A 12,074-nucleotide genomic window follows, 5' to 3' on the forward strand; every position below is an offset into this window, starting at 1 on the left:
CGGCTTCTCTCCAGTGTGAGTTACTTCATGTTGAGTAAGTGTTGAGCACAATGGAAAAGTCTTGCCACATTCTTCACTGTTGTAAGGTTTCTGTCCATTATCCATTTGCTGGTGGTCAAAGGCTTTGACACATTTGTTACCTATAAACCTTTCCTCTCCAGTATCAATTGTCTTAGGTATATTTAGTTTTGATGAATCAGCAAACATGTTCCCAGGTTTATTACATAGGTTATGGTTTTTTCCCACATGCGTCCTCTGATGATCACCATCATGGGAAGACCTGTTAAGAATTTTCCCACATTTGTTATATTTGTAAGGATTCTCTCCATTAGGGATACTCTCGTGTGTAATAAGATTGGTGCTTTGATCAAAGACCTCCCCATTTTTATTACATTCATAATCATTCTCTCGAATGGGAGTCCCCAGATGTCTTCGATGGTCTTCACTCTCCCCATCCTTGTTCCAGCCTGTCATTAAGTGTCCATTCTCAAAGGAACTATGTTTATATCTACTCATGGACACTTTTTGGAAAGAAGCTTCTTGGCATGACTTTGGCAGGAATGTCTGGGTGCCGAGTGAAAATATAGCTGAAAGAGATCAAATAAGGAAAGTAAAGTCATTCCAGAGACTACTGACAGATGAATGTACTGACAAATTCTAATATATGACCTTAAAATCAACCAGTGACCATCAGGAAGATAGCTGAGATGAAATCACCAGGTCTTCACTCTTCCTGGGACACAAACTTACCCACAAGGAACTTAATAGAGAATTCTGTAGCATATCTTGCTGTACCACAAATCACTTTCTTAGACCTCAGAAAATCAGGAAAAGGACCCTATGTGCTCAAAATTAGAAGAAGAAAGGAAATTTAAACCTAAAACAGAAATGAAAAATATAGGATATAGCAAATATAGCAAAAATAAATGGGAAAATTGGTGTTCATAAAAGCCTCCAAATCATCAGACCTATATCTACTGAGGCTGATAGAGAAGACTAAAATCAAGTGAAGAAGTGAAGGCAGACACAGTAGAACTGAAACCATAGAAATAAAAATATCGGGCCACAATAAATAATTATATATCAAGAAGCAGATACAAAAGAATTGTTATGAATTTCTAAAATGGTGATAGATACCTGAATTCCATCATAAGGAAATCTATCTAACTCACTAACTAACTAACTTGGGTCTTCAGCACACCATAAAGCGTTTGAGTAACTGGGAAAAGAAAGGTGCATTTTGGCACACAGTTGAAGTTCATTTGGGGAGTAGAGTGAGAGACCAGGCATTGGTATTTTGACACCCTCCCTTACAGCCTTGAGAATTATATCAGTACTCTGGTCAGAAAGCAGCTCCTGCCCAAGATTTTGGAAGGAAAAAATCATTCTCCTCTTTTCCACATCCCCAAGAAATAATTGTTGAAACAACTGTGCCTCTGATTTGGAAGAACGAGAAATAGAGAAACTTCCTCATACTTGGAGCATCAGGAGGGGAAGTTGGAGCACCTCCATGTGGTAAGAGGGCTTGATTCTTTACAAAAGGTGGTCTGCCTTTCACATTTGTTACTTGCGGGCCTGTCATGGCAGAATCATTGGTTGCCAGGACAAGAGACAATACTGGGGCCCATGCCTCCATAGACTGGAAAGGGGTTCATTTAGGATGAGGTAGGCTGTTGGCAAGAGGCATCTCCATTTCTAGGGAAGAGATTGCCAGTGGATCCTGGTCACCTCGTGGTGGTTCTCTATGGCTTTGGGCACATTTTGAATGGAACAATATTGGACAGGATATTTTTGAAAACCTGTCAACAATTGTATTGTAATGAAAACTGTGGACTAAGGGGAGAATACTGCTTGTTTCTGTATTGGAATAAATGCTATTTCCTAAGATAACACTAATATTGACACTTTCAAAAATTTAAGATACCAAACACATGTGGATCAGAATCTTGATAGAAAAGTCTCCCACCTATTCATGATTATAAAATGATTATCCATATAATATCCATGTATCTAACTACTTCTACTTTCCCAAGATAAAGTTTTCTTAGCAACTCTCCCAGAGTGGTTTATATATATACATATATATATACATACATACACACACACACACACACACACACACACACACACACACACAATTTTAAATATAGATGATTTTTTTCCTTCCTTCTACTTGGACATTATTCCATTTAATTGGTTTTCTACCAAAGGATTTTGGGTTGTTCCCAATCTTTGGCTTTTACATAGGGGTGGTGAATACTTGAAGGTCCTTGTTTTGCAAGTTTCCAAGTACTCTGTAGGCTGAATTGGGGGAGGAAATTGCTGGTGAAGAGAAGAAAAAGTACACGTAATTTTGCTGGAGATTACCAAATTGGCTTCCACAGGTATTAAAATAATTTAACCCCAATACCAAGATTGCCTGTTTCTCCACAAGGTCACCCAGAGATGACTGGCATTCTTCCTGTGCTGATCTTTCAAGGTGCAGAGTCTGAGTTCAGTACTTGTGGCTTGAGTCTGCTTTATGGGCAGCAGTGTGTCTCTCTCATATTCCCCTCAGCTAGTGCCCCTTCAAACATTTGGCAAAAAATGTGTGTGGAAATGTAAACTGCTGAATTGAGATCCCCAATTCTGCAATGTGAAAGAAACACACACAACTGTCCTTGCCCTGATGGAACACCTGGGTGGCTCAGTAGGTTAAGCATAAGACTCTTAAATTTGGTTCTCTGGTCGTGATCTCCCCGTTTCTGAGATCCAGTCCCTTCTGGGGCTCTGGGCTGACCATACAAGGCCTGTTTGTGATCTTCTCCTCTCTCAAAATAAATACACATTAAAAACAACAACAGGGGCACCTGGGTGGCCCAGTTGGTAAAGCATATGACTTATGTTCAGGGCATGATCTCTTGGTTCCTGAGTTCAAACCCTGCATCCAGCTCAGCTCTGACAATTCAGAGCCTGGAGCCTACTTCAGATTCTATGTCTGTCTTCCTCCCTCCCTACCACCCTCTGTCTCATAAATAAATAGATGGATGGATGGATAGATAGATAAGTAGATAAATAAGACAAAAACTGTCCTTGCACATAAAATCTAGAACTTCTGTCCCAAAGAGAGTGTTTCCAAATGGAGAAAACAGTTAGCTTTAGGTGACTCTGTGTCGAAGTAGCAAAATCTGGATATTTTAGAATATGCTATAGATTCCCTACACACTGGGCTGAAGAATTTTTAGCCCTTAAAAAAAAAAAGAACACAAAGCTTTAAAAATTTTTATAAGTTTTGGAATAACCTGAAGATTAAAAAAAAAAAAAAAAAAACAACCTTCATTTTTAAGCTTCTAACCAGTTTTGCTCCAAGGGTAAGTGCAAGATTAAGAGAAGCAAAACAGCTTTCATTGTACTGGCCATGAGGGGTCTGCCCTAGGGAAGGTAGGTAATGAGGCAAAATATGTTTTTACATCTTAATGGATTTACAACTGCTAAGCAGGTTGAATAAGCAGGGTGCCTCTGTGGCTCAGTTGGTTGGTCATCTGACTCTTGATTTCAACTCAGGTCATGAAGTCACGGTTTGTGCTTCAAGCCCCACATCAGGCTCTGTGGTGACAGTGCTGCACCTGTGTGGGCTTCTCTTTATCTTCCTCTCTCTGTTCCCCTCCCTGTTTGTTCACTTGCTCACTTTCTTTCTCAAATAAACATTAAGAAATGTCATTACCAGATTTATTCACTGGATAATGCATACAAACAATGAAGCACTTTAAAACTCTTCATACATTTTTTTAAAAAGGACTATTCATTTATCAGAGATAGAGACAAAACGTGACAGAGGGAGGCACAATTGGAAGCAGGCTCCAGGTTCTGAGCGGTCAGCACAGAGCCCGATGCGGGGCTGGAACTCCCAACCTGGGAGATCATGACCTGAGGTGAAGCTGGATGCTTAACTCACTGAGTCACCCAGGCTCCCCTTCATATATTTCTAAGGAGTAAAGAGGAGCGAGTTTATGAAAACATTCTCTGTGACACCAGCATTACCAGTTTATCCAAGGCAAATGAAGACACTACAAGTAAAGAGAAACACTGCTCCCTATTGGGAATATTCATGAAAAGTTCATAATAAAATAATGGAAACTGAATTAAAGGCACATTTTACCAGTTTACAGTATAATCAAGTGGGAATTCTTCCCCAAATCAAAGGGTGTTTCAACATAGGGAAGATTGATTATACATTTGAGACTACACGTTAACGTGATGATGAAACCTGGTCTGATCATACTAATTGATACAGAACCAGGAGTGAGCACATTGCACACCATTTTATGATTAAAGACACTCAAGCAAGGAGAAAACCACCCCCAAATTAAAGGGCATGTATGTATGAAAACCTGAAATCTCACATATTCAGTAGTCAACGGAAAGCTTCTCTTGTATGATCAGAGACAAGGTAATGAGGTAACTTGACCATTCTCATTAAACACAGTACTGCACATTCTAGCCAGAATAAGTATGTTAGAAAAAAAAATACACAGGAGGAATCCAAGTGATAGAAGAAAATGTATTATTATCTCTTAACAAATGAGTTGCAGGGCGCCTGGGTGGCTCAGCTGGTTAAGCGTCTGACTTCAGCTCAGGTTATGACCTCCCCATTCATGGGTTCAAGCCCTCGTGAGGCTCTGTGCTGACAGCTCAGAGCCTAGAGCCTGCTTCAGATTCTGTGTCTCCCTCTCTCTACCCCTCTCCCACTCACGTGCTTTCGTTCTCTCTCTCAAATACATGAATACATGTTTTAAAAATGAGAATAAAAACAGATGGCATGCTCTATAGAACCCTAGAGCATTCTTTATTTTTTGTCACTTCTGGTATGATTTATATATGCTATTTTTTTCCTACTAGACACTCTCTAAGTTCTTTATTTCAATTTTTTTTTCTTTGTAGGGAGGGAGGAGGTGTAGGAGCCAGGGTGAGAGAAAAATGTCTTAAGCAGGACATTTAGCTGGGAGCCCGAGGCGGGACACAGGACTCAATCCCACAACCCTGGGAGCATGACCTGAGCTGAAGTCAAGAGTCAGATCTTCAGCCTATTGAGCTACCCATGTGCCCCACAGTTATAGTCCCTTTACCTACAGCCTTGCTGAATGTGCAATGGGTTCAGGTTGGTGCAATGATAACACTTCATTCATTACAAATCACTGTTAACACATGAGAAAGCATTCAGTTTCATTAATTAAAACATATTCAAATAAACGTAGCCTAAACAAGTCACTGCAAGACTACTGTATGGTCTTTGGTTCAAATACAGATTTACAGACTGCAAACGACTAGTCTTGTTCATCTGGTCTATTCTCTGGGAGTTGTGGCTCTGTGGTTTTACGGTTAACATTCTAAATCTGTGTTGATCAAACTACGTCCTCGGGAAGGTTTCTGGTCAAAAGTAGTCTATTAATAGTTAAATGGAGGGGGAGTCAAAAGTGATACACCTATTGCAACTGCATAAGGGTCAGAGCTTCTAACCCTGCATGTTGAAGGCTCTACTCAGTGATCCACGTGGTTTAACTTTGGATCACTATTATTCTCTATTATAATACTCCAATTTAGATTAATGTCTGAAAAGTGGTATACGCTTAGTGCTTGTCACTGTGAATTCTCAGATGTTTATTTAGATTTGCTTTTTCATGACTTAAATTGCCAACTTTTTACATGTTTAATGTTTGTATGTTGTATGAACCTCTTTTTACCTGAAAGGAATATCTAAAACAAAAGATTTTTCCTATTCATGCCATTTCTAGGGTTTCCATCCAGGATACACAGTGTGATGTGTTGACGTTGAGTTCTGCATAAAGACTTTGTGATATTCTTTACATTTGTAAGTTTTCTCTCCAGTATGCACTCAGTCATGTTTAATTAGGTGTTATTCAGGTGAAAGGCATTCCTGAATTGTCTACCTTGGTGGGATTTCTCCTCAGAATATACACTCTGATGTCAAAGATGGTTTAAATAATGCTTACAGGATTTACTCAATTGTTCACCTTTGTACGGTTCCTTCCTAGTACCTATTTTCTGATGTTCAAAAAGGTTAGAACGTTGGACAAAGGTTTTGCACTATTCTTATCATTTTTAAGGTTTCCCCCCCAGTAGTTATTCTCTGGATTTGAGTGAGTTTTGAAGTCTGGTTAAAACTTTGCCACATTTAGTACATTTGAAATCTTTAGGAAGGATACAATGACATATAAAGACATTTAAGCTTTGATAAGAGACGTTGTGATAAATCTTTCTTTTAAAATGGTATTTAGAGCGCAGTGGAAGTGTGCTGGGCCCATAAAATGGTATCTGGCAACTGAATTAATTCTTTGAAGTTCTTTAGAATATGACTTTTAAGTTTTCTTACTAGATTCATTGCTTTCATAAGTTCTGTCTCCATTATAAACGCCTTGGTAATTATTGAAGACCAAGCCCTCACAAAAGGTCTTCAGAAGTTCATTCCACATAAAACATTGTTCCAAATTATGTATATGTGATAATTATTTAACAGTAATGGTTGGGTAAAGACTCTCCTGAGTATATTAAAATTAGGATCCTTGGACCAAGGACAGATGATATGGTGGTAAAACACACCCACAGGAAAGAACTTCCCAAATTGATGACATTTGGACATTAAGTTTATTTACTTTGAGCGAGAGAGTGAGAAAGTAGAAGTCAAGGAGCCAGGCAGAGAGAGAATCCTAAGCAGACTCCACACAGTCACTGCATAGCTCAAGGCAGGGCTTGAACCCATGAGCCATGAGATCATGACCTGAGTCAAACCAAGAGTTGAATGCTTAGCTGACTGAGTCACCCAGGCACCCCAACATTTAGACTTAAGAAAAGAATTTATTTTGAGAGAGAGAGTGCATGCGAGCAGGGGAGGGAGACAATCCCAAGGAGGCTCCAAGATGACAGCACAGAGCCAGATGCAAGGATTGTTTCCACAAAAGCTGAGATCATGACCTCAGCAGAAATCAAGAGTTTGACACTCAACTGAATGAGCCACCCAGGCGTCCCTCAACTTTTGTCCTTCATATTACACCACACTGAACTGGAAAACAAAACTTAACTAAAACTCAGGAACAAAAGAAATTACCAAGGGAAGACCAGAAATAAATAGTTGAGGCACCTGAGCAGCTCAATCAATTAAACTTCCAACTCTTGTTTTGGGCTCAGGTCATGATCCCAGGGCTGTGGGATCAAGCCCTGGGTAGATCTTCACTCTGAGGAGCCTAAGATTCTGTCTCTCTCACTCTGCCCCCTCACCTCAGTTTGCAGGTTCTCTCTCTCAATAAAAAAAAAAAAAAAAGGTGGGGGAGGGCACCTGGGAGGCTCAGTCGGTTAAGCATCCTACTTTGGCTCAGGTCATGGTCTCACTGTACAGGAGTTCAAGCACCACACCAGACTCTGTGCTGACAGCTCAGAGCCTGGAGTCTGCTTCAGATTCAGATTCCCTCTCTCTGCCCCTTCCTACTCACACTCTGTCCCTCTCTCAAAAATAAATTTTAAAACTATCTTAAAAATTATAACTAATAACTTAAAAATTAGACATAAAATAGAGACCAGAATAAACAACAGTAATGCCCAAGTTTTTCAAAACAACATTAGAAATGCTTTAACTACGTTACTTTAAGAAAAAAGAGAGAAGACTCAAACACTAAACAGAGAAATGGAACAGAAATGACACAACAGATAACCCCAAAAATGTGTAGTGTGGCAACAAATTCTGTAAGCAATTATATACTAACAAGTTTGACAAATAGAACAAAATGTAATTTAAAAATCTGCACAAGTTACCAAGATTGAAATATGAATCTTGAACTCAAGAAATAAGAAATCTCCTTAGACCAATCACAAAAATAAAAGTTGAATTTGGAATAAAAAAACCTCCCAGCATAGCGAAGTCCACAGCCTCTTGCCTTCTTTGGTCAATTCTAACAAATATTAAAAAAATAATAAGCACATTCTTCATCAAAATCTTACAAATACTAGAGGCAACCCATTCAAAAAAAATTGTAGGAGGCCAGCATTCCCTTCCTACCAAAGTGGGATAAATACCATACAAGAACAAAAATATGTAGTTTGTGCATCCTAAGTATTGCTACTCTGGCTTTCCTTTGACATCCATCAGCATGATAAAGTTTTCTCCGCCCCCCTCGCTTTCCATCTCTAAGTGTCTAAATTGAGTCCCTTGTAGGCAGCATATAGATGCATCTGAGTTTCTTTTTGTTGTTTCTTTTAATCCATTTAGAGACTATGTGTTTTGATTAGAATATACAGTACATTTTCATTGAAAGTAATTATTGATCCATATTTACTGCCACTTTCTTACTTGTTTTGTCATTGTTTCTAGAGATTGTCTCTGATCCTTTTCTTGTGCTACTTTTGGTTGTTTTCCTTGCCCTCAAAGCTTCCCATTTAACACTTCTTGCAGGGCTGCTTCAGTGGTGAGGAATTCCTTTAGATTTTGCTTGTCTGGGAAAGTCTTTCTTCCCTTCTGAATGATAGCCTTGCTGGATACAGTATTCTTGGCTGAATATTGTTTCCCAGTCAGTACTTGGGATATATCCTGGCACTCCCTTCTGGCTTGCCAAGTTTCTGTTGAAAAATCACCAGTAACCTTATGGTTCTCCCTGATAAGGGAAAGAGGTCTTCCTGCTTTGAAGATTTTTTTATCACCGTAGTTTGTAAATTTAATTCTAATACATCTTGGTGTTGGTCTGCTTTTGTTGACTTTGAGGGGAGTTCTCTGTGCCTCCTCAATATTAGTGTCTATTTCCTTGGCCAGATTAGGACGTTTTCAGCATTTATTCAACATTGAAATAATCTTGAGAGAGTATTATCCTTCATTGGAACCAATGTAAAATGTGAGTGTAACATACTACCCTGTGTCCACTCAGGTAAATATGGGTGAAAGACAGCATGGGCTGTGAAACAACACAAGAACATCTAACCTAAAAACAGAGTGGGCTTTTGGAAGCAGACATGCTGGTGATCTGCTCCCCACCTAACCCGTTCTTGCACTCAGTCCAAGACTCATTGTGGTTCTGCATGGATGTAAAGGAGGTCCCTGTGAGCAGTTAAGTCAAGATACCTGGGAAGTCATCAACCTTAGGGACCAGAGATGTGTTGGGGTTGTATATGTGGGAGACCAGTGCTTTGTGAAACCACAACACACACCTTGAGGGTTCTGACTATTAGCCTGCAGAAGGCTGCTGCTGCTCCAACATCTACTCTGTCATGTGACGTCTTAAAGCAATGGCCACAATGTTTAAACCCTTCAATTTCCCCTTTCAGCTACTGCCACATATCTGAGTCTGGGAAAGGACAGTTATTGATGGTATCCAAAATTCAAAGGGAATTCATGAAAACATGAGGAAAGGATTTGACTTCCCTCAGTCCCAGAAAACCACCATATTTCCCAAGTCCCCTTGTCTATTGCATTTGTTCATCATAAGTACCTTCCTAAGACTTTACAGTGACCAAAGGGAGCTCCCTACCAGATCTTTCCCTGTATTTCAAGAGTTCTCCGTATGTGCTTTTAGTAGCAACTATCTTCCTCTTCAAGGATGCCATCATCGTGTTCTATCTGTCCTCACAACTCTAAGTGCCAGGTGCCTGAAGTAATCCTATGGCCCATTGATGGTGTTTTCCTGTTATTCTGAGGAAATTATGACAACATTGTATTTAAATCTCAGGTATGGCCCCAATGATCCAGTTAGCAGCCATTTCCCTTTGAATTAAAAATTCCAAACCATGCCTAAGAACCTACAAGAGCCCATGTGACTTATGTGGGAGGGTAGTGAAAATGGGGTCTCCATAACACAGGGTAGAAGGACAGCTGTGATGCCTTCATCACGGGAATGGAGAGGAGGACATGGAAAAACTGGAGAGGATTTGGAAAGAAAACAAGCAAAATGTATCCTTCTCAATACAGAGTCAGCAGTACAACCTTGGATAGGTGTCCTCTTCCCACGTGAAGAATCCATGGCAGTGCTTCAGCCTAGATGCTTTTCACATTGTCCTTTGGGTTGCAGGATTAGTCCTAACAGAATAGTGTTTTCTCCCCACACTTAGAACATCTAGTAAGCACTAAGCAATGTCCTATGCTTGGTCTCCTCAAATCAGTCTTAAAACAACCCATGACTCATGAATCTGCAAGCTTTCACCTCATCGAATCATTACAGTAAAGTGGAGAGCTTGAATGGTGTCACTTCCAAGAAGGGAAAAGAATAGTAACTGGAGAAATCTTACTTAGTATTCTTGTCCAGTTGAGAGGAACAAGTGACATGTAGCAATTAAACTATATGGGATTTAATATGTTCACTGTGGAATTACTCCCGTAATCAAATTAATTTTGGAACACCATGTCATTTCATGGAAGCCATTCTTAAAATCCCTGAAGATATCCAATAAGCAACAATTGATGAACATTTGAACAAGGAAAAGAGATTAGATTCTACATAAGTAATAGGCAGGTAGATGAGACAGGATTTGCATAGGGAGATTCTCAAGCCAAGATAATGAGTTGTAGGAGATATAAATCCAATACAAGAGGGACCATTATTATCATTATGAATCTATACATTTTTGTTGGGTAATCGTCAATTTTGAAATTTGGAAATTACCTCATTTGATCTAACATTCCCTTTCTTTCTGAAGATTTAGGTACACATACACACACAGACATTCCTATACTTGCACTTCTTTCTAGTTAGTTCTTTTACTTCAAAATACATCTTTAGTGGGATGCCTGGGTGGCTTAGTTGGTTAAGCATCCAACTTCTGCTCAGCTCATGATCTCGTGGTTTGAGATGGACCCCCATGTGCTGACAGCTCAGAACCTTGGAACTGCTTTGGATTCTGTGTCTTTGGATTCTGTGTCTCTGTCTCTTGCTAGCTCTTCCCTGCTCATGCTTTCTCTCTCTCTCTCTCTCTCAAAAGTTAACCTTAAAAAAATAAAAAATAAAAGAACAAAAAACCCAAAACAAATCTTTATTTTAATATAATATACTGCATTCTGTGCATACCAAAACCATAAAACTATGTGTTCTGTATATTCAAAAAAACATAAGCAAAGAAAAAGAGTATAAAATTTTAAAAACAATAATTGAGAATTATGTACATAGGGCTTATAATTATATTTGTAATATGTTTGTTCCGTTATCAGTTGTTAAGTAGCTCCCCTGGGCATTGGATTGTGAGCCATGGTTCAAGAAAAGAAAACAAAAGGGAACCACACAAAGTTTGGTCCTCACAGATCCGGAAGGATATACCAGTATGCCTTGAGGTCAAGGCTGAGTGCTGGCAGAGAAAGTGGCAGGAACTCGGTTGGATGCCCATTTTATTGTCCACAGTTGAAGTGCTTTGCACTTCCTGGACTAAGTCTAGGATGCAAAATTCAAAACTAAATGAGTGGAGCGTGGTAAACTCTGCAGGGCTCTTCTCTAAGAGGTGCTCAAGGTCAATATACGAGGAATTGGCGTTCTTCCACAAAGGTTATTGGGGCCGTCTGAGCGGGAACTGTTTTGTGACTTTGGGGGCTTTTATCTATTCTATTTGCTACTGGGTGGAGCTAGAGTCCGTTCAATCCCCCTGCAGCTAGTTATACAAAAGGGATTCCATGGCCACAGTATCAAGAAATTGACTATGTTCTCAATAATATTTCTGTATCATCCATATTAAAAGTATAATGTTCCAGCTGTCACAACAAGGAAGATAGAATACAAAATGGGGAAAATAGATTATTAGTGATATCATCCCACTGCTTCCACAAGCCTAAGTGATGCCTGAATAATGCAGGGGTTCAGTGTGCCTGCCCCCAGGCAGTTGGAAATCGGTGTAGTACTTTGACTCCCCAACACTTCATTTTAAGAGCCTACTGTTGACAAGGAACTTTATCAAGAACAATCAATATATATTTTATGTTGTATGGTATTCCTACATTAAAGGAAGTTCAAGGAAAGAAAATATTAAGAAAATCTGAAGAGAAAATACATTTCTGCACGATAAATAAACCTGACTATAAGCGGATCCACATAGTTCAAACCCATGTTGTTCCATGGTCA

The 12,074-nt window shown here is 39.4% G+C and overlaps 1 protein-coding gene across 1 annotated transcript in view; it reads right to left on the bottom strand.

Moving 5' to 3' along the window:
* The window catches only part of LOC115279879 (zinc finger protein 345-like), a 9,806-nt gene extending 9,657 nt beyond the window's left edge, over positions 1-149 (bottom strand). Inside the window, exon 1 of the mRNA XM_029924380.1 lies at positions 1-149. Coding sequence (XP_029780240.1) covers positions 1-105 — 105 coding nt within the window. The 5' untranslated portion in view covers positions 106-149.
* Between the last annotated feature and the right edge of the window lie 11,925 nt (positions 150-12,074).

This window comes from Suricata suricatta, chromosome 16, assembly GCF_006229205.1.
Source record: "Suricata suricatta isolate VVHF042 chromosome 16, meerkat_22Aug2017_6uvM2_HiC, whole genome shotgun sequence".
Lineage (NCBI taxonomy): Eukaryota > Metazoa > Chordata > Mammalia > Carnivora > Herpestidae > Suricata > Suricata suricatta.